The 21,941-nt window shown below is 54.3% G+C and overlaps 1 protein-coding gene across 1 annotated transcript; it reads right to left on the reverse strand.

Moving 5' to 3' along the window:
* Nucleotides 1-1,992: 1,992 nt before the first annotated feature.
* Nucleotides 1,993-12,202, reverse strand: NUAK2 (NUAK family kinase 2). The gene is made up of 7 exons (XM_065038339.1): nucleotides 11,960-12,202; nucleotides 7,987-8,107; nucleotides 6,443-6,594; nucleotides 5,601-5,666; nucleotides 4,459-4,578; nucleotides 4,026-4,158; nucleotides 1,993-3,945 (listed from the first exon to the last, which is right to left on the reverse strand). The coding sequence occupies exons 1-7, from the start codon at nucleotides 12,152-12,154 to the stop codon at nucleotides 2,813-2,815; spliced, it is 1,920 nt and encodes a 639-aa protein (XP_064894411.1). The 5' UTR covers nucleotides 12,155-12,202; the 3' UTR covers nucleotides 1,993-2,812.
* Between the last annotated feature and the right edge of the window lie 9,739 nt (nucleotides 12,203-21,941).

Consider the following 21,941-nt stretch of genomic DNA (forward strand, 5'->3'; position numbering starts at 1 on the left):
ACAGCCCCCGATGAGCAGGGTGGTGGGGCTGTGGCTCCCAGAACAGCCCCCAATGAGCAGGGTGGTGGGGCTGGGCTGGTGGATGTTGCATGGGGCTGTGGCTCCTAAAACAGCCCCCGATGAGCAGGGTGGTGAGGCTGGGCTGGTGCACAGGGCAGCACACCTGGGGTGCAAGTGACATCCAGGCCATGCACCCCAACACCCCCACACCTGAAAAATCCCTGGAAATGCCCCATTTTCATGCCTGAAAACCCCCACACTTGACCTTTGGCAACATCAGTCCCCGAGGTGCAGCCCACCAGTAGCTCCCAGTAAGAAACCAGCACCTCAAGGACAAGCAGAGGTGTCCAGGCTGCCCCAGAGGTGCTTGCTGCAGGTTGGCTTCACCCCATAACCATTTGGGACAGGGACAAGGGAAGCTTGTGTTGATTGGTATAAATCCACAGGGATTGTGCTCCAAGCACTCCAGCATCACCTCATCATCCGGGACAATTTATTTTGGGGTGTTTCTCCCCTTTTCTCTCCCCTCCAAGCCAGTCTGGCGGGAGCACAGCTCCATTCCCACACACCGAGGTGGTGCTGCCTGTGTTGGCAGCAAACGCAGGAGGTTGGCTGAAGCCACCCCCAAAAAATGGCATTTTCTCAGCAAAATGCCACTGAGGTCACTTGCACCCGATTCAAACACCCACGGGGGGACGGGGCGGGGGCTGCGCTAAGCTGCTCCCGGGAGTTCGAGAGGCAGGAGGGAAGCGGAGGGTTTGTGAATCCTTGGGATGAAAGGGCTGAATAAAAGAGCTGTTAATAATAGTCGAGGGCTGAAAGGGGGGCTCAGAGGCAGCGGAAATCAGGGCTGAGATGAAAGGAACGTCTCCAAGGGCTGGTGGGGGAATTCAGGGAGGGGGGCACCCGCAGGGCCCCCTCCCACTCTTCCCGGGGTGCCTTGGGGCTGAGGTTGCCTCCTTCACCCTCCATCCGGCCCTCGGAGCTTCCGACTGCATGTCATAGAATCATAGAATAATAGAATCATAGAATAATAGAATCCCAGGTTGGAAGGGACCCCATGAATCATCTGGTCCAACCTCTCTTGGCAAAAGCTCAGTCTAGATAAGCGAGGTCTCACCCTTGCCCATCGCTGCAGCCCAGGACAGGGTGGGCAGGGACTCCACTTGCTGCCACAAGCCAGGGCTGAGCTGCACCCACCGAGACTCCTCAACCAGCACAAACAGTAACCAGGACACGCATGTAACTCACCCCCACGCAGTGCCCACAGCTCAGCCCGACTCTGAAGCCAGCCTGCAATAATGTTTTCCTGCAAATCATTAACAAAACAGGACCACAGCACCCCAGGATGCTCCAGAAACCAAACCCTCAGGTGCTTTCCAAAAAGGAGACTGTCCCTCAGTGGCCATTGAAAACCCAGCCCAATCTGACCCCCACCTTGGGATGCTCTATGCCCTGCACCCATGGGTGCTGCAGCCCCCAGCTCACCCCATCCCGCCTTGGCAGCCCACGGGGCACCAGGACTTTGCCCTGGCTAAGCTGGATGCCCTTGGAGCGGCTTTAAGTGCTCCAGTGTTTCTTAATGGCGCGGGAAGCATGCGGGGAATGCGCGGCGGGGGGCCGAGCGTGCGTGTCCCCCCCACATGGCTTCAGCCCGGTGTGATGAGGGGCAGCATTCCTGTAGGGTAGAGGACACCCAAAATGGCTCCTATTAACCCAACTGGAAATGGGAAATGGTTACAGCGCTTCGTAGAGCAATAAAGCTGGTTTCAGTGCCACAGCAGATGTTAGAAGCCACAGAAGCTGCGTCTGGAGCCAACTCATGCTTACCTGCACCAGGGCAAGAGCCAGCACCATGCAAAGCCCTGTCCCCATGGGAACCAACAGCCACCGGCACAGAATGGGGAGCTGGAGCCAGCAGCCCCCCACCAAAACCCCCTGTTCCCCCCCTCAAGCTGCATGAGAACAGGAATCAAGAGAACAACTCACATCTACCGTTTGCTTTTCATTTAATGGTTTTCTCAAGACCACTTTGGAGGAAGCAGGAGAAAACACACACACCCTGGAGAAGGGCAAGGGCCAGCAAACACACGGCAATAGTGCAACGGAGCTTCGATGTGCGGCACAGGAGACATAAGGGCACAAACACTTCACCCCCCGCAAGCCGGGGGCCAGTACGGAGCCAGACACAGCCCGTGCTGCTGAACTTTTACATCAAGTTGGACAAAGGCAATAAATAAAGAAGCAGCGCCTCACCAAAGGCACTTTTTTTCACTCCTTTCAACATTAAAAAGTTGGCATCAGAGCATCTTCTCAGAGTGGGGTTTCGGTCAGATCCAGTTGGGTTTGTCAGTACAGGAGAGGGAAGGGCTGGGGTCTGGCTGGTTGGACCCCATTACCAGCACCTCCCAGCCCCTGCTCCATCTCCAGCTGGGTTGAGGTATATCACCCGCCCCATCTGTTACCTTGTGCAGCCAAAATCAGTGCAAAGAAAAAAAATCCCCCCCCCAAGACCTTAGTTTCCCCCTCCCCCCAATGAGATGAGCCTGTTTGTGAGGGGGGACAGCAGCGAGGAGCCCCTGGGACCCCCCAGCCCCTCCACGGGGGTGGTGGCTGGATTACTTTGGTCCATTTAATGTCCTGGTTTTGGGGTGTCCCCTCACCAACACCCCACAGCCACCACGGCTCCCTCCCCAAGGCTGCAAAATAAATAGCTGGGATGTGGCTCAGCCGCTCCAGCAGCCCTGGGGCAGGGGGGCTCAGCCCCCTCCCCAACACACACCCCCCCGGGGAGCCCTGACAAGAGGTGCCCTCAGCTCAGCTTCATGCCGATGGCCAGGGCACGCCGGTAGACCTCAGTGACATTGTCACAGCCCGCAAGGGACAAGCTGCTCTCTCCCAGGGGGCTCCGGCAATGGGTCACAGTCCAGCGGCGCAACCTGCGCCCTTCCTCTGCCTCCTCCTCCTCTTCCAACCGCAAGAGGCTGTCGGCAGAGACACAGCCCCGCATGCCCCCGCTGCCAGGGGGGACGCGGGTGGGCAGGTCGAGCTGGTCGAAGGACTCTGTGGAGAGGATGCTGTCCTCGCTGACGGCGCTGGCCGGGCGGGCACGGGGTACCTGGGGCAGGGGCACCTCACTGAAACCCCCAAAGCCTGGCCCAGGGGGGCTGTCTGGCCGCGCGCCTCTGGAGGAGAACTTGCCGTTGTGCTTAAGGATGCCTTTCCTGCGGGCAGGGAGGCCCTGGGGACCTTGCTCTGGGGAGGGGGTGTCAGCAAACACACTCCCATCGAGGTCCAAGCTCCCCGCATCCAGGACATCCCCAGACTCGCAGCACTCCAGGGATGAGTAATACCCCGACTCCCTCGTCGGAGGCTTTTTAAGTATTCCCTTCTTGGGCACGGCCATGGGCACCGCTCTGTCACCTGTGCCACCAGGCAGCATCCCTGAGGGCAGGATGTGGGTGAGACCCACAGCAGCCACCTCATCATCCTCACCCGTCGCCTCTCCCACGGCTGCTGCCAGCGGGGGGCCGGGACCTGGCACCTTCTGCTCGCAGGAGTTTCTCTTCTTCAGGATGCCCTTGGGCCGCTTGAGGATGGACTTGGAAGGGTTCTCTGGGGCCAGGGCCACCTCCTGCAGCGCATGGGAGACATCGTTCTCCTTTTTGGACTTCTTGAGAGAGCGCTGCCGCTCCACAGTCACACCGGGGATGTGCTGCTTCAAGAAGCATCGCACCTTGGAGCTGTTCTCCAGGAGGGGCCGGGAGGAACGGCGAAGCCACTCTGCCACCGTGGCCAGGGGGGACTCGCTCTCCCGCAGTAGCTCTTGCTCTCCGATAGGCATTTTGTAGCCCCAGTTCACCCACCAGTGCGTGGCGATGTCCTCGATGGTGGCACGGCGCTCAGGGTTCACCATCAGCATCCAGCGGATCAGCCCACAGGCATCTGAGGAGAAGGAAGGTCAGGCAGGGAAGGGAGTGTGGGATGGGGAGAGGGGATGTGTGGGATGGTGGGGGTCTGCTCACCCGACAGCTTGGTGGGCTCCCGGTAGTCCCCGCTTGTGATCTGCTTGACCAGAGTCTTGTAGTCGTGGCCATCGAATGGCATTGTGCCGTGGACCAGGACATAGAGGAGAACGCCCAGGGACCAGCTGTCCACCTGCCAGAGGGACAGATGAGCCTGGAGTGGGGGGACAGAGGGTCCAGACTGCCCCAAACCCCCCAGTTGGGCAGGACCCCCCACTAGAACCTCCCAACTGGCAGCCCAGCCAGTTGCATCCCACCTCATCCAGCCCGCTGACCATGTGGTGCTTGGTCTTAGGGGACCTATTCTGACCCCAAACCACATGTGGAGAGCTCTGTCCACAATGTTCCTCTGGGAAAACACCCAGCACTTCCCCAGGCCCAAGTGAAGAGGCAGCAGGACACCCCACCACACCGGGAGTGAAGGACAACCCACCTCCGGGCCCTTGTATGGCCTTCCATTGATGATTTCGGGAGATGCATAGAGAGGGCTGCCGCAGTACGTCTGCAAAAGTTTGTCTTGCTGGTAAACATTGGACAGGCCAAAGTCTGCAATCTAGGGAGACATTTATGGCTGTTATCAAGCAGCAAAGTTCCCCTTTCCCTGTCGAGCAGTGCTGTCACCTGAAACTCTCGAGCTGCAGGTTTGGCTGAAACCAGTGGCACCCTCAGCACCCTGGTGCCCACCCTGGCCCTGGGTGCCTTCGGTCTGTTCAGGGAGAGGCATCACCCCAGCTTTCCACCCCTGAGGCTGCTCCTGCCCTTCTCCCCCTGCCAAAAAGCTCATCCCAGCCACCACAGCAGCTGCCCCACGGCTCTGCCCCTCCAGCCCCATCACCAGCATGCCAGAATTAAGAGTCGGCTGCAAAGATGTGGTTAGAGGGAGAGCCACTGGGCTCTCCTCCAGCTCCTTCACTGCCACACAAGGCTGCTTCAGTCCCTGTCTGCTCCACCTTGCACACAGCCATTCATTACGCTCATTATGCCCGTCACCTCTCAATGAGCAGAAGGTACAGTCCCTGCTCACGAGCTCCCAATTGCAAAATTACCCCTTACAGAGATAAAAGCCCCAGAGCCTGTTTATCACCAACCGCACCGATCCCCAGCTGCGGTTGCACCCTTTCTCCCCAGGCTGCAGCGCTCCCGGCCGGGGCAAAAAGCATCGCTGGGGGCCAGTGGAGAGGGAGCTGCCCCACACCTTGGCTGGCACATATGGGGAGCGGGACTTTCACTGGAAGAGCCATTTCTTACGCAGCTGGTTGTGCTTTGACCTCAGTGTTCAGACTTTGCCCTCTTATCAGCAGTCTGATACACAATTATGGCTGGAATAGGCAGCGCTGAGGCTCAGCTGCCGGGCACAGATAGTGGGGCAGGCACAGGCGCCCTCCTGGCTCCTCATGTCCCGGGCAAACAGTGGCACAGGTGATGCCAGCAAATGCTTCCCAGAGCTGCAGGGGACCATGTGGCCTGGGGACACCAGGGTGTCATGGCCACCCCTGGTCCCTCCACGCTGTGCAGCATCCCTGAGACCCCTTTGGGTGACACCCAAAGCACAATCAAGCTCTGCCAGCCCCTCACCTTGATGTTCCCATTTGCATCAAGAAGGATGTTCTCCAGCTTCAGGTCCCTGTGAACGATCCCGTTCTGCAGGAGGGAAGGGAAAGCTGAATTCAGTCCACAGCATGTTTGAGGAAGAGAAAGGCAGCACGGGGAGGTCACTGCCGTTCACCAGCACCACAGCACGCAAACAGGGCATGGTGACGGCAATCAGGCGAGCAGTAAATAACCCTGGATATATGGGTGAGGATGGGCTGTAAACCACGTCCTGACATGGGCGCTACCAGCTCCCTGTGCTGCTCGGGAGCATGAGCAGGGCAGCACCCTGCACCGGCACCCTGCACACAGCAGTGCAGCTGGTGCCAGCACCCACCAGGGCACAGCAGGCACAGCTCCATGCTCTGCTGGGACCTAAAGCTGCCCGCCTAACAAGACTTGGCTTTGCTTTGGGTTCAGGGGTTGCCCTGCAACCCAGGACCAAGGTATGACCAGACGTGGCCTTAGAGCATCCTCTGGGGAGACCCACAGGCTCAAGGGTCTTTCCAGCTTGTCATATAGCCCCAGATAGAGCCCTATAGCTTTACACCCCTTCCAGAGGACAAGATGGGCGACACAGGGCTTGGCTTTCAGCCCTGGGCATCTCCCTATGGGTGGGTGGAACAGGAGTCAGTAACTCCCTGGCAGGGTTAGTCAGCCCCACACTATGGCAGTGAAAAACCAAGGCAAGGACTTTCCCAAAGCTGCCACACCCTTTGATAAGAGGCAAGATTAACCCAACAGCCCCCAGCTCCCCTCACCTCCCAGCCCAGGCTGAGCATCCCCATGGGGCACGGAAGGTGGTGGGAAGCGCGGTGCCGACCCACCTTGTGGCAGTAGTAGACGGCAGACACGACCTGCCGGAAGAAGTGCCGTGCCTCCTGCTCCGTCAGCCGCTGCCGCTCGCTGATGTAGTCGTACAGGTCCCCCTTGCTGGCGTACTCCATTACGATGACGATCTTGCTGCTGTTCTCAAACACTGCGCGGAGATGGGAAGCCACAGGGTGTTAGGAGGGATGCTCAGAGGTAAGGTATTTCTAGTTAGCACGTGCCTATTAATGAGCAGGTGGAGCTCAAACAGACTCTAACACACTGCCCAACCCATCGCCTGTGCCCTCAGTCTGGTTTGCAAACCAGAAGGTGCTGGGGTTTCTGCAGGTACCTGCTCTCTGGTCAGACAGGGGACAACCAGAGCTGCCACCCGTGTCTCTCAGTGCCACCAGGGCTGCTGGCCAAGCAGCCTCCGCAGCCACAGAGCACAGGAGAAAGGGCTTTGCTCCACCAGACAGTGTCTAAGACACGTGGTTCTTTGCTAAATAGAGCCCTGCCAAGGGGGAAGGCGATGGAGCTACCGGCTGGCATGGCCGGGCAGCCTTTCTGCGTGTCCCCATTGCTCCCAACAAGGCTCAGGCTCAAGCCAAGAGGCAGAGCATTTTCTTCCTGTTTGCAGAAAGCTACCTCAATATTTTTGAATTCCAACAGCCAGCGTGACTCAGCCCCTTCAAACACTGCGTACGAACTGCCAACCCATTTGCTTTTGTTTAGAGGACAAAAGGACTCTGGGTACCTCACGTACGCCGGCGAGGTGGCCATAACCCCGGCACCAGCCACAGCGCGAGAAGCCAGCCCTGAGGAGCACGGGCCATGCTGGGCTTGAAGCAAAGGGACTCAGTGTTTAAGCAAAGCCTGATCCAGCTGGAGATGTGCTCCAAGTCTGATCGCAGCTAGAACCCGAGAGACCCCCCTCACCCACTGCTGGTGTTGCCCTGACACCCCAGCCATAAAGCCGAGCCCAGCAGCACCAGCTCTCCCAGCTCTTCATGGTTTGGTTTTCCTACGCCCCAGGGGAGGGAAGGCAAAGGACTCTGGTACCCAAATGAGCTCCTGCCTCAGGCTGAGAGCAGAGCCGCAGAGATTCCCACCGCTCCGGTTCCCTGAGCATGCATTTCCCATGTCTGGGATGAGCATCTAGCACAACCGGAGCCACGTGGAGCATCACGGGGAACCCCAGTTGCCAGCTGCCCCCACAGCACAGCCTCTCACCAACAGCAGCACCAAGGCTTCCAGCCTCTAAAGGCCAGGAAACTTTTGGAGCCAGCTTTCCTCTCTGGGCGAGAGGGGATGGGAAGCAGCTATTTCTGGAGCAGTATTTCCCCTCACCGCTGCTCTGCATGCGGGTGGGGAAACCACAGCCCGGCAGCATCTGCTCTGCCTGCGCTGCTGAGTCACCAGCAAACGGCTTCTGCTCCGAATGAACAGAGAGAAGAGCAACGAGAGCCAACTGTGCTGCTGCAGAGCCAGCCCCGGTCCCCAGCACCACGGGGGATGCTCCGCTCAGGGATGATGCTGGAGAGGGGAGAGGAGGGCTCACCTTCATGGACAGCAATGATGTGAGGGTGGTTGAGGGAGGACATGATCTCAATCTCTCTCCGAATGTGGACAAGGTCCTGCTCATCCTTGATTTTGTCTTTCCGGATTGACTTAATCGCCACCTGTGGATGAGCACACATGCATTGGGTCACCTGGTTGTTGGGGGCATCGCAGCTTCCCAAAGCCTTTTACAGAAGTGAGCTTCATCAGTGAGGTTTTCATCATTTCCAAGCCTTGTTGCTGTATACAAGCTGTCGCCCCCCACAAGGGAAACTCGCTGCCAGCTCCTACCAGAGGAGCCCCCCAAGCCTCCTCCCACAGGTAGCGCAGCCCAGCTCCTCATTGATGTGCCGTGCATTACGGGAATCGTGTCCCAGGCTACAGTCACCGCTGGACCACAGCCAGCCAGAGGAATGTGACCTGCACACATGACTTGGAAGATAACAACAACAACATCTTCTTGGGGTCATGGAAACAAAAAAATACAATAAAACCAACGGGTTTCATTTTCCTTCGCAAATACTTATTTCAAGGAGCTGATTACATAGAGGTAAGGGAAAGTTTGGTATTACGGAGCAGATCCCACCTAGACATGGGACCGGGAGACACAGTGAGCTGCTTTCCCAGCTTTCACTTGAGTTTTCATGTTCCCCTTCTACAAGGAAATTGAAAGGGGAGGAGAAAGAAGAGTAAGGGCTGGAGAATAGACGCCTTCTAATCCTCTTTCAAAGGGGCTGGGGAGAGACAATGTGCTCCTAGGGTTGAATTTACAACTGAATCCAGCAGAACCTCTTTTTTTCTTTTTTTGTATCGGACAAGAATGCGGAACAGCATTAATCCCATCGAGGGACCCCCACACTCCACACCCGTCTCCCAGCAACGGGAAGAGGGGCCACAGACACCCCCTCCCAGCAGAAGCATCGCGCCCACACCAGGGCTTGGGGCAACCAAGCAGAATGGACTCTGGTCAAGAGAAGTTCAATAACCCAGGCCCAAGTTCCTGTACCAAGCAATACTGAAGGCACCTAATAGCTTCTCGAAAGTCAGGTATTCTTCTCCCTGACCTTTGCGCTAGGTTCACAGCTTAAAGTTTAACAATATCTTTTTGCTCTGGCCCCTGATTACCTGACCCCATTAGAATGCAGGCAAAGCCTTTATGCAGCCAGCCAGCCTGCTCCTGCCCTCTCGCTCTATTCATCTCCCTGCTAAAGCTCAACATTCAACCCAACAGCCTCAGCATTTTGGGGGGCACGCAGCACACTCACTTGCTCACCAAGATGCTTGTGCACACCCAGTGCTGAGCAGGGGCTCAGTGCAAGATCCGCTGTTCATAAAAACACCGAGTGTCTCCAGGCTGCCAGCACAGGAAGCTGTAGGAGATGCCACCGACTGTATTTAATGAGCCCGGCAGTTAGTGACCTCCAGGGCAGATGCAATCAGGGCTGCAGCAGGTTTAGGGTGCTGGGACAACCCCAGGCTCTCCTTGCTGAGTGCTGCCCGCAGGCAGCGTCTGTGTAACGGTTGGGAAACGCACAGCAAGGATCTGGCACTGGAGGGTCCACATCTCAACCCACAGAGCCCAAACCATCGCGGTGGGATTAGTTATCCATCTGCCAGGGAGGTTAATCCCTTGGCCAGCCCATCCTTCCCCAGGGGTGCAGCTTTGTTCCAAAACGTCCCCTCCCTAACAGGGCTGGCAGCAGAGGAGCTCCCATCGAGACAGAAAAGGCTGTGCCTGACCACCCCGGAGACAGGGACCAGCAGCTTTGGGGACAGACACTGTCACAGCCTCCACCACTGGTGCTCGGAGAAGAATCTCCTGCAGGAAACAGCCCTGAGAAGTCCTGCTGCAGGAGCGTAGAGAACTCGAGAGTACTTTCCAAGTCAAAAAGGCTTTTAATTAAAAGCTTTTTGGGGGCAGAACAGGTATTTTCAGCAGCTGCTGAAAAATGCATTAAGCTACAACCTCAGGCAGCACTTCAGAAGTTGTTCCAGGTTGCAAGTGCAGCATTTCATGCTCCATGAAATATGGATCACAACCCACTAGGGAAGAGACTGGGGTTTGCCCCTTACTAGAGATCAAAAGAGGCTTTGCTGTTTTGGAATATTCCAGGTGCTGCCTTCCCCTTGACACCACACAAACCCACAAATGCGTCTCTGACACTGCAATTGAGTCCCACGGGAGGCTCCTCTTTCTACTTCACTTGGCTGCAGGCCAGGGATGGGGAACCAGGCTGGGAGAAACACCAGGCTGCAAGGAAAAAAGGCCAAATGCTGCCATGCAAACAGGTGCAGGAGCCAGTTTGCACCACCATTGCACACGTTACTGCATCTTCAAACCAAAAGATACAGGGGAAAAGAAAAGGAAACAAAAAAGAGCCAGCAAATCCCTTCCCACCTGCTTGATATTTCACAGACAACTATTTTCCAAGGGGTGGGAAGGGAAGTATCCACCAGAAGATGTGAGCATTATATCACCTAAAGGATTTCTAACCAGAAAACAAGTTTTAAAGACAAAGAATCTTCATGGAAGCCCCCAAAAACCCTTTAGGTGTGGGAGCCTGCTCTTTCCTGCAGTCTACCAACTCATTAGACACACCTTGCTCTGAGCCAATTCCAGGTAGGCTGGTTAAAATTCTGAGGCTAAAGGAAAGCTAGGCAGTAAAACAAGATGGTTCAATATTCAGTGCATCTGATAGAGATGGTTTCTGATTAGCCCGAGGCAAAAACCACGCATGGAGCAGCTCCAGTGTTACAGCCTCAGCCGGTAACGTGGGATCGGAGCCCACGAGGGGTGACCAGCGGAGGCAGCAGCACCTGCTCACACCTCTGTGTTTAGGAAGTGAAAGCCACTTAGAGAAGGAGCAAATAACAACCCAGCTCAGGATAAGCTTGAAGATTAAACAGGTCCGGAAATGCTGAGTGCTACAAGAAAGAATTTGTGGGAAGGAGAGATTTGTGGTTAAGCCTCCAGTTCCTACACAGCCAGCTAGTTGAGGTACTAGGTAGTCAAGCCTTTGACTATCTCCAGCATTTATTGAAGAGTCATTGTCCTGTGTATTTAATTTGCATTATAATGGGGTAATGCTGCTAGACAAATGAGTTGCTGTCCTAAGGGGCTTCCACAGATGGGTGAGTTTTCTGGCAGTTCAGAGATTCCCTGCACAAGCTTTGTTAGGTGCAGGCAGGGAAAGCCAAGTCTTCTCGCCCATCCCGAGGGGAGGGATCCTTCTAGGTCTGTGGGTGTGAGCCGCATTTCAAGGCTCTGATTATGCAGCAAAACAGCAGCTCCTTCAGAATCCGATGGGCTAATGGAAATGGCAGATTTGACTTCATTAAGAGCTGTTGCACTACACAAGAAAACCTCTCAGATTTACGGCTGTTTTCCTTGACCTTAGTGATCCAACCTCCCACCCCGATCTTCTGAGCAGCTCTCAGAGCCTTGCTGGGCCACGCAGGTGGACCCGCATCACTCATGGGGGTGGGTGTGCAAGTGCTTTTTGGGGGTCCCGTTCTGCACCAGAGGCATTGATTAAGTCACGATTCCAATCAGACAGGGCTCAGAGGGGTTCGGCTTTGCTGGCGTTGCCTCACACCGCTGCCAAGAGGCAAAACCAGCCACTAACCAGGGCAAGAGGAAGGGAAAAATCCTTGAGACTCAAGTGCAATATTTGCTCTTGACTGCCGGATATCTGTGGGCTCCTTTCACCAGGAAGCCTGACACGGTCAAGTGGGCGAGAGGAGCTGCAAACAGCCCCCGGGGAGGGGGTGCGAGGTCCCTCCGGGGTGTCCCCGCCGGCGACATCGGCCTGGGGACGGCAGCGCCGCAGCCGGGAGCGGGGCCGGGCGGGGGCTGCACCTCCCCGGTTACCGGCTGGGGACGCACCGCAGCCGAGCTGCTCAGAGCAAGAGGATGCTCAGGAACCCCGCACCGGCTGCCGGTGAGGATGCACCGGGGATGGAGGAACCCTTACCAGTTTCCCGGAGCGCTCCCGGGCTTTCTTCACCTTCCCGTAGGTGCCTTTCCCCAGCGTCTCCAGGAACTCGTAGCGGTGCTTGAGGTTGTGCTTGTGGTGGTGCCGCTTCACCGCCTGTTTTTTCATCAGCGGCCGCGGAGACTTGATAAGCCCCTCGGCCAGCGCTCCCCCCGGCCCCGCCGCCCGCTCCATGGCCCGCTCCGGCCCCGCTCCCGGCTCCGCCACCTCTCAGTACAGCCCGACCCGGCCCGGCCGCTAAATGCGGCGGCCCCGCCGGCCGCGCCCCCCCGCGCCCATTGGCCGCCCGGCGGCGACCGCCCCGCCCGGGAGCCGGTAGAGAACGGGGCGGGGGGAGCCGGGCTGCGGGGAGACCCTACGGGCGGGGGGGTGCAAATTGGGGAACCCACGGGCCTGGGAGATGAGAACGGGAGAGCGGGGAACAAGGGGACACGCGGAGGTGGGTGCAGGGGGGGGACCCACAATCTGGGTGCAAAGGAGGACTCGCCCACCCCCCCTCCTTTCCCAGAGAAGCGGGGAGCAAAGTGGGGGGGACACAGGGAGTGTAAAAGGGTGTCCGGTGAACTGGGGGGGTTGAGGACTCTTGCCAGAAGATGATACAGGGAGAGACTCACACCCAAGGGGCTGGGAGGTGATCGAGTGCACCCGCCACAGGACCAGAGCGGTGGGAGGATGCTGAGCAAAGCACCCGGGGGTCTGACAGCAGGAAAGATGCAGGGACAGAGGGACACAGACATACAGCCAGCTAAGACACACACAGAGATGTGGTTTGCTGCAGGGAGCCACAATGCACCCAGGGCTCTCTGAATAAAAACAAATCCATATTGAGGACAAAATCAGAGAGGCTTGAGCAGCACAACCATCACCACAGGACGATGCTTTGCCCTCCTGGATGCAGGGCCTGGGGGAGCAGTGTGTTACATGAGCAGAGCCGGGGGGAAACGTCTGCTGGCTGCTCAGGCGCTCCCACGCAACCGCTTTTTACGGACAATTCTGGTTAACTCCACAGCACCTTCCCGTGTGGTCTTTTTTGCACCCTGTGGTAAATCTTTGTTTTGAGATATTAAAAGAATGCGATTCTTTCCCAAAGCAGCCAAAACAAAAGCTCTTGCCCAGCTCTGGCATGTGTGAGGACACACCGTATTGATTGAAGAAAGAGATAACTGCGGCATTACTCATCCCCGCACTCAGACCTGGATTTTCCCAGCACTTCCAGCAGCTCAGGGCAGGGTGAGGCAGAGCGGGGGCTCACGAGGGATGAGCTAATCCTGCACCGGCCCCTCTCTGTGCGCTTTGTGTCCCCAAGCATAGAGGTGACATAGGATGGAGCTGTGCAATGGCCCGGGGTACCATGGCCACGCCAGAGCGTGTCAGGATGAGACCCAGGCAGGTGTCACAGTCCCCTGGCTGGGTTTGCGATTTGAGTAGCAGAAAATGGAGATTAGAAATGACCTGTTGGCGTTTGCCTTGCAGTGTGGGTATAACAATAGGCACCAAACTCCTGCTCATCCATGGCTGTCTTATTAGGGTCCTTGGAGTTTTAGGAGCTGGGTTGCTATTGCCATTTTCTAATCACAGAATCCCAGAGTATCAGGGGTTGGAAGGAACCTAGAAAGCTCATCCAGTTCAGTCCCCCTGGCGGAGCAGGAACACCTAGATCACTACAATCAGCCAAAACCACTGATAATTTTGGGAGATGGCCATGCCCCTTTTTAGTATACTAAAAGTATTTTTCTGAGGTATACAAACAGCAAATTTATACCTATTTTGTTGCATAATAATTTCAAATTAGTGGCTTTTTATGGATGATAATTCCTGTAAAATCATTCATTAGTTTAAACAAAACTCTAAAGATGATCCATGATGCTCCAGACCTTGCAAGGAACTCAAGCTATTGGGTGGAAGGATTAATCTACGCAGAGTTGTTACCATTTATGTGCCCCAAACCAAACTTGCTGTTTCGTACTTTACTTTGTGAATAGGTGCCAATAGAGCTGGAAAAGTGGCCAGTTGTCAATGAGAAGACTTTTAATTTCATTGTATCTAAGCTATTTTCTATGAAAATGTCATTCTTTGAGGCCTTTTGTAAAACTGGAAATTCTCCGGAAGAAACAAAAATCCTAAAATAGATCAGAATCACCAGCTTTTCACCAAGATACGCATAATATAATTCCAATAGAGTCAGGACACAGAGGTATCTGGTACTGCCACTGCCCTTGATCTTTATCACCAGTGGCCGTGTGGCAACTGTGTTTCTCAACAGGGTGTCAGGGATGAACCACTTGCAGCTTCAGACTGGTCCTACATCCTTTGCACCCTCAGACCTCCCCTTAAGCTGAGAACACTGCAACCCATGGGCAAATCTCTCTTTAAAACGAGCCACCTCCAACTAGTATGTCTGGAGATGATACTGTGCTGAAGTGGAGTCGCGCCAATAAATTATTGACTGTACAGTAACAAGAGCCGCTTTTCAATCTGCAAGTGGCCAGCAGGGCCCATAGGGAAGATAAACAAGGTAGAGATGAGATTAACTAAACTGCTGTAATTTCAATGTCAAAGTAAACAGATAGGATCCTGTTCAGGCACAGCCCAGAGATTGCAGAAGAGCTGAAGGGGGAAGGTACAAACCTGCCTTATTGCAATAAACAAAGCGATTTCACTTGACTAACCAAGATGAAAGTGTCTGTGTCTCCCGAACGCTGCAAACCCGCAGATTAATGCTATCGACAGCTGTGGGATCGCTCGTGGTTTAGCCCATCGCTCCAAGAAAGCTCTTAAGCACGCATTTAACTTCAAGCACATATTTAATACTCCCCCTGATTTATAAGGATGCTTTCCCTGTGATGAAAGGGTCGCTTCTCTTTCTGTTTCCAGCAGATAAATGATTTTCTGCAATTTTCTGTGTTGTAGGCATGCTTCGGTATGCTTTTGTTCCAGACTGGCTCAGGAAGCCTATTTTAATGGAAATGTCAAGGGACAGAGATCTAAGTCCACTGGAATCCACTGATAAGGATCCTCTATTGTAACAGTATCGCTACTGCTTTCTCAGCAGTGGGGAAATCCACTAAAATTCCCCCAGCTGCAGCCTTAGAAATCCTAAACAGGGTTTCTCCAGCCCTTTGTACCACGGGGCTCGGCACATGTCCACTAAAACTGCACGAAAGTCGACAAGGAATTTGGCTCCGTGTCAGGTTAACCTGCTCAAAGCTGCTCTAATCAACCCGATGCTTTGCCATAACGGGAGCTCTATTTGCTTGCAGGTTCCTAACTTTATATTCAGTTATTCTTGTCAAGTCAATTCTGTGGCATTATCTCCGTGCTAACAACATCCATGTTGTGGTCAAAACCTACAGCTCTGCTACCCTGTTTCCCCAAAAATAAGACAGGGTCTTATACAATATTTGCTCCAAAAGATGCTCATTTTTTTTACGTGTATAGCTGCCTGGCCACTATTTAAATTGACTTTAAATTAAATATAACTAGGGCTTATTTTTTTAGTATTTTTCGAGCATCCTCAAAAATAATGCTAGGGCTTATTTTCAGGGTAGGGCTTATTTTCGGGGTAGGTCTTATTTTTGGGAAAACAGGGTATCAGATTTGGTGACAAGAGGCTCTATTCACCTCTGCTTGTGGACTGGTAAATGAATAAACTTTCCCCAGAAGTCATAGTTACAGTGAACCCTCCAAGAGGGAAAGGAAGAGCTCTGCTGGGTGTTAAAATGCCCAAGACAACAAAAGGTTTAACGATGGCCTCGTTAGTGTCTTCCCAGCTGGCAGCATTCCTCACCTGCTGCTGGGCTGTGCTCTGGCAGGTGTGAAACCCATTTCTCCTCCGAAAACACCGAGGAAACTGGGTTTGCTCTGATCCTCCCGACTGGGGGCCCCATCCATCAGCAGAAGAAGGGAAACACATTAGCACCAATAGGAGCCTTTTGAAAAGTAATTTATGGCTGATCACATCTAATGATTGCAGCAGAGGCCACCCCTCCACCCCAATCCACCGGGGCTGTGGGTTACACCAGCCTGCAGCCACCATCCATCTGTCCATCCATCCATCCGTCCGTCCATCCATCCATCCGCTCAGGACACACAGCTGCTCTGGGTAAAGCCCAGCTCATTTTTTCCAGCTTGGATTTTCCTCTCCTCTCACACACACACCAATGGGTCTAACACACAGTTAACGGGAGTTTGGTGCATGCACCAGCGATCACAAGTTACCCACACCAAGGAGAGAAAATATTATCTATATAATTAATAAAATACATTTTTAGCTATATTATTCTTCTATGGTATCATCTCATCCAGGGTTCTGCTGCCACAGATCAAGCACACTGTACAAATCAAACGATCCAGGATGCCCTGCAGTGTGCTCCCAGGCACTAGGAGGTCACGGCGAGGCAGATTACAGCACACGGGGCTGCAGAAATGCTGAGGCATTTCTAAAAGCCAACCAAACAAAAGCAAGCAAACTCCCCCTAAAAGAAGCTGGAGCTTTTATTTTCGGAGCAGGAAGCGTCTGTGTTTCGGGACAGTGACTCGGTATCCGTTCTGGCTCCGGCGGATGCCGATGGAGCGGGTTTGTCTGCTGGCAGCGAGAGTGGCTCAGCAGCTGCTGTCCCCACAGGGTTGGGGACATAATGGGGCCAGGGCAGCGGCCACGGCGTGTGGGGACAGTGGGGACAGAGGGCTCCCAGTGCTCCCCAGTGCTGCTGCAGCTCTGGCAGCATGGAGGAGCTCTATTCCCAGCCATAAAGACCAAGAGAAATTCATCACTGATGCTGTACAGCAGCGTTCACACAACACTATGGTTTTCCCCTCTTCGGGAAAAGGTTGATCAACTGATGTCCCAGGGCAGCACTGACCCCAAAGAGCACCTTCCTCCAGCGGGCAGAACCAGTGGTGCTGAGCAGGAGTCATTTCTGCTCCACAACCAGATCTGTTTGACATCATTCTAAGGAAGTTTCCTGTTTATGCAGACAAAGTCTGCTCGCGGACAATGAGAAGCGGCGCTTTTTGGCAGGAAGGCCAGCGCAGCCGTCGGCAACGGGACCGCCCGGTGATGGTTCTGCAGAGCCTGGACTTGAGCAAACACGGCTCCGAGTGCTGGGGGTTCAGGTGAGGACACGGCCACACCAGCTCTGGGGTTTGTTGAGCCCCATTAGGGAGCTGGAAAACGAGAAGAGGCTGTGGCTGCAGAGAAGGTTGGTGGGCACAGGGCTCCTGGGACACCTGGGGCAGAAGGACCAGCTTCTTGCAGCTCCCCAGAGACAGGAGGAACTGCCAAACAGATGGACAGATCTCCTGAAGATTGGTAAGAAAGAATGGCACAATGCACCCTGCAAAGCACTCGGTGTACTGAGATGCGATCCTGTTTCAATGCAAGTCTCTGTGGGATCTAATACACATATTTAAAGCAAAGAAAAAGTACTGCAGACAATTGCCAGTCCATTCTCAAGGCTGCTGACAGCAGTTCCCCAAGGCAGGGCAAATTTGCAATGTATTTTTGAAAGAGAGCTGGGTTGAAACCTATTTATTTTCTAGTTTGCTTGATTTCTAAAAGATTCCCTTTGCATCACCATCCGCAGTGATTACAGCAATTTAAATGCCAAGTTCAGCAAATGTGCTTTGACGTCAACAGGTCTTCTACGCTGAGGTTTAAACATGTCCCTTGAATATACTACAGAAGTGGCATTGAACTTGGTTTGTGATGTTCAGACACCAGTAATCCTCATGATGCGAGATGAGGTGGATAGTTCATTGAATTCCCTGCCTCTGAAGAACAAACCCCACAGAAGCCAGACATAGCAGGGCTGCAGCAGCCAGTCGAGACCACAACCCCTCTTTGTGAGCAGGAACCATCCCGACCACAGCAGCAGCTGCTCTGGAACAGAGCAGGGAGGGAAATCACCACCCGAGGTGGTGCAACAGGACCTGGTCCGTGCCTGCCACCCACTGAACTGCGGCAACGTGTGAATTCATGCAAGAACCTCCCTGAGATCTCTCGCAGCTGCTCGGTGTGTCATCACAGCTGGGAATCAGACAGCAGGACCGGCTGGAGGTGACAGGGCTGACAGGTATGTGGTCTCGTCACACAGGACTAACCCAGGCGTGGGGTGATGGTGCGAGCTGCCGGCTCCCCGATCTGCTCACCGCGGTGACAAATGTGTCTGCTCACACACGCGCTGGCAGCGCAGGGGTTTGCACGCACTGAGTTGTACATCTGCCTGCACGAACGCCCAGGACTGTCCCCTCTGTGCATCTGTACGCACATAGACATACCCCCTGCTCCTCGCAGCACAGGGATCTCTGTGCCATACCCAAACCACTCTGGAGCAGAGAGGGGATTGTCACCAGCCCTCGCCCCATGCGGCCACCAAAGCTCACCCGCCACAATTCCAATCACAGACCCTGTTTGCAGAGCTGGTTTGATCATTGGGTTCAACCTCCCACTGAGGCTTTACCTTGTCCCAGGCACAAGATCCATCAAGTATTAGTTTTGAAGATGGAAGCGCTGAGCATCACCTGCTGCAGAGCATGTGCCACCTGCAGCTGGGAAGGAAACTCCGCAGCTACCTAATGCCTGGACATCGGTTGCAGAGCTCGAGGAGCTGCAGCAGTGCAAGCAAGGGCAGGATCAAACGGCACAGAGGTTTCCTTGACAGATGCTGTGCAGCAGCATTAAAGACCACCTGCTTGAAGAACCTGAAAGCAAAATTCATAGAACCACATAATCATTTTGATTGGAAGAGACCCTCAGGATCATCGAGCCCAACCATAACCTAACTCTAGCACTGCCCCATGTCCCTGAGAACCTCATGTCCGTCTGTCCAACCCTCCAGTGATGGTGACTCCACCACTGCCCTGGGCAGCCTGTTCCAAAGCCCAACAGCTCTTTCTGCGAATATTTTTTTCCTAATATCCAATCTAAACCTCCCCTGGCACAATTTGAGGCCATTTCCTCTTGTCCCATCACTTGGGAGAAGAGACCAACCTCCTCCATGCTCCAACCTCCTTTCAGGCAGTTGTAGAGAGCACTGTCATAGCTACTGCAAGGTGTTTGGACTCAGAGGCGACGCCTGTTCATGAGAACAAAATGCTGGAGGAGATGCAGAACATAATTTTTTTACAATTTGCTGGATCCTTGTGCTATTAACCAGGATCCCCGCACAACCCAATGTGGGATTTTGGAGCCAGGCTGCCGTCCATCCCAGCAGCACAGCCCAGCACCGCAGACCCTGTTGCAGCAGGATGCGTGCCAGGAGGTGCTGGTCCAGCTCAGCACAGGGATGCCACCTGCTGTTCGGAGCACCAGGAGGAGAACGGGAGCCCGTCCAGCACCGCTCAGCCCAAACAAGCACAGCGCTTGCTTAAAAACAACCCCCTACTTACAGTCGGGGCGCGTCTGATTTACCTCCCTGCTCCCCAGCCTTGGCATCGGTCACATCTCCATCACCTGGAGGGCGGGCACAGCCCTTTTGCTCCAAACAAAAGCAGATTATCTCCCGCAGCCTCTTATTTCCCACAGGAACAAGGCAGAGAAATGGCAGGATTCGAGGTGGAGTTGTGAGAACCAGCAGTGGAAAGACTTAATCCTCCGGCTGGCGTTTGCCAGCGTGCTGGGACTGGTGGATGCCACCATCGAGCCCGTAGAGGCGATGGGAAACCTCGGAGCATTTCCCCTGCTCCTAGAGGGAATCTCACCTGCTAGAAGGGATTTCCCACGAGCTGAGAGGAGCCAGGGAAGGGCCGCTGGTTCCCAAGGGTGGCTGGCAAGAAGGCGACTGTTGCTGGAGTCCCACAGCATCTCCTTCCAGCCTTTGATGAGCCCAGAAGGGACTTTAAGTAACCTGGTGCTGCCTAACAGCTCACTGCTGGGCACCCATCGTCCCCACGATGACTCTTCTCACATTCCTGCTGCCTGGTTACCTCTCTGTGTTTGCAAAGCCATTTATGATCTCTGCTCGTAAAAAGCAAACAAGCTTATGACCAGGGAAAGTGCTTCAGTTCTTCAGGTACAGAGGTCTCCGAGTGGGTGTTGTCTGGAAGCAGCAGATACGTGCTGGATGTGTCTGAAGTCTCAGCAGCCCCCTTTCCCAGCAGATTTTAGGGGAAAAGCAGTAGATGGAACAGGATGTGGCTGTGGAGCACTCTGGGGGTCACAGCAAGAGCTCACGGTGAAGAGAAGCTGCCAAATTAATGTCTATCGTGATTAAGTTATAAAAAACGTACCCATCATTAACCAATTGACATGATCAATGCTTTCTGACCACCTGCAAAACCAGGGGGTATTTTTGAAGCTTTAGATCCTTCTGCACGACAAGAGGGAGACAGAAGATGAAGTGATACGTTGTTTAGAAGCAGAGTGCTTAGTATTTAACTAATAATTACATCATAAATTATTTCTTAGTATTATGTGAATATAAGCAATGCGAGAGCATCCAGTCATTGGAGCACTTATGGACGATGATCCCCAGCATTCCCCAGCACTGATAAAATAAAGAATGATGCTTAACAGTATAATTGACTCTGCTGTTAAGTTTATTTCTCCATTTCAACAGCTGCTTGGGAAGCTCCCCAGCCCCTGAAATCGGGATAGATGTGGAAAGAAACTCCTGGGAGAGCTGCTTAGGGTGGGAACTACACATGGAAAAGTCCAAACAACATGTAAGCTTGGAGCTTTTTTACAAACCTGGCTTTGCATAGCACCACCATGGGCAAAAGCAGCCCCAGGCAGCAGCACCCAGCGCCACAGAGGGACCTGCTCGGGGACACGGGCTCTGGGGACACGCCAGGGACCCTGTTTGGTGAGGAGAGCTTGGGTTTCACTACAAAGGCAGCTGACCTGCTTCTCGCTAAGCTGCCCCTCAGAGAGCTCCTCTTTCTCTCCTTCTCTAAGCGCTCGGCACATCCCCAGCTTTGATTACCAACCGTCTCCCCCCAGCCGTGTCCCCAAGCCCCTGACATCTCTTCATTAAGTCCTAGAGCGGGTTTATTCCCATGACGCTGCTTTGTCTGTCACTCTCTCCAGCCTTTCTGCTAGAGGGAGAAAGCAAAGGATCAGCCCCCAGCTGTTCTGCAGGCAGACAAAGGGAGCGGATTCCTCCTCCCCTTGCTCCAGCTTAACAAAGCCAAGCGCAGCAGCTCCAAACGCTGAGCCGCGACCAGTGCGGCCTCACTGCAATCAACAGGGCTCAGGGCTAATGAGAAAGCAAGAGCGGACGAGCATCAGGCTGTGCCATGTGTGGGAAAGGTTCCTTGAGGACAAAGGAAAACACTTCAATAAGAGCTAGAGACTCTCAGCTATGCAGAGGCGGCTGAAACGGAGATCTGCCATGCCAGGTTTGTTCTAGAAAAGGAGGCCCCCTCTCTCCCTCCAATTTTTGCAGTTCAAAGGGATGTTTTTTGAGCCTTCTAGGGGGTCACAAGGCAGCCACCCAGGGCTGCACACACACAGATGGGTGCTCTTAGCACCTTTCTGCAGCTCTGCTAGACCCAGGAGACCTTTCACCATCCCAGGATGCTGTTAGACAGAAATCCCTGGCCCTGGTGCCCCCCTCACCCTTCCCTGCAGCCTCACCCCCCCAGCAGATCTCACCCCAGACCCCCACCCCGACTGCACTGGGTCAAAACGGTCTATGTTGTGCTCTGTGTTCCTCACCAGGGGCCAGAGCTGCATTTCTGCATTGGGGGAGAGCTCCTTTCTGCAATTAGATATTTGCATTTATACAACTTTCCAAAACACAGTGTCTAAATGAACAAAGCATGAGGATGGGAACATGACAGGGGATGGGGACAGACATCTCTGTATGCAGCCAGAGACGAGCAGGTGGGATGGAAATAATTAGCGAGCATGTCATTAGCTGGGAAGTCGGGGCTTTTCCCCTTTCATCCGAGCTTTGCGATGAGAGAGAGGGGACTCGGAGCTGCCAGGGCTGCACTTCAGAAGGAGCCAACTCGTTTC

This window comes from Columba livia, chromosome 22, assembly GCF_036013475.1.
Source record: "Columba livia isolate bColLiv1 breed racing homer chromosome 22, bColLiv1.pat.W.v2, whole genome shotgun sequence".
In the NCBI taxonomy this organism is placed as follows: Eukaryota; Metazoa; Chordata; class Aves; order Columbiformes; family Columbidae; genus Columba; species Columba livia.

Excerpts from the sequence above, each read along its gene's own strand:
- NUAK2 (XM_065038339.1), bottom strand. The coding sequence starts at position 12,154 with ATGGAGCGGGCGGCGGGGCCGGGGGGAGCGCTGGCCGAGGGGCTTATC. Across the intron at positions 6,595-7,986 it reads CATCATTGCTGTCCATGAAG|TGTTTGAGAACAGCAGCAAG; the intron begins GTGAGCCCTCCT and ends ATCTCCGCGCAG. Across the intron at positions 3,946-4,025 it reads GGAGCCCACCAAGCTGTCGG|ATGCCTGTGGGCTGATCCGC; the intron begins GTGAGCAGACCC and ends CCTTCTCCTCAG.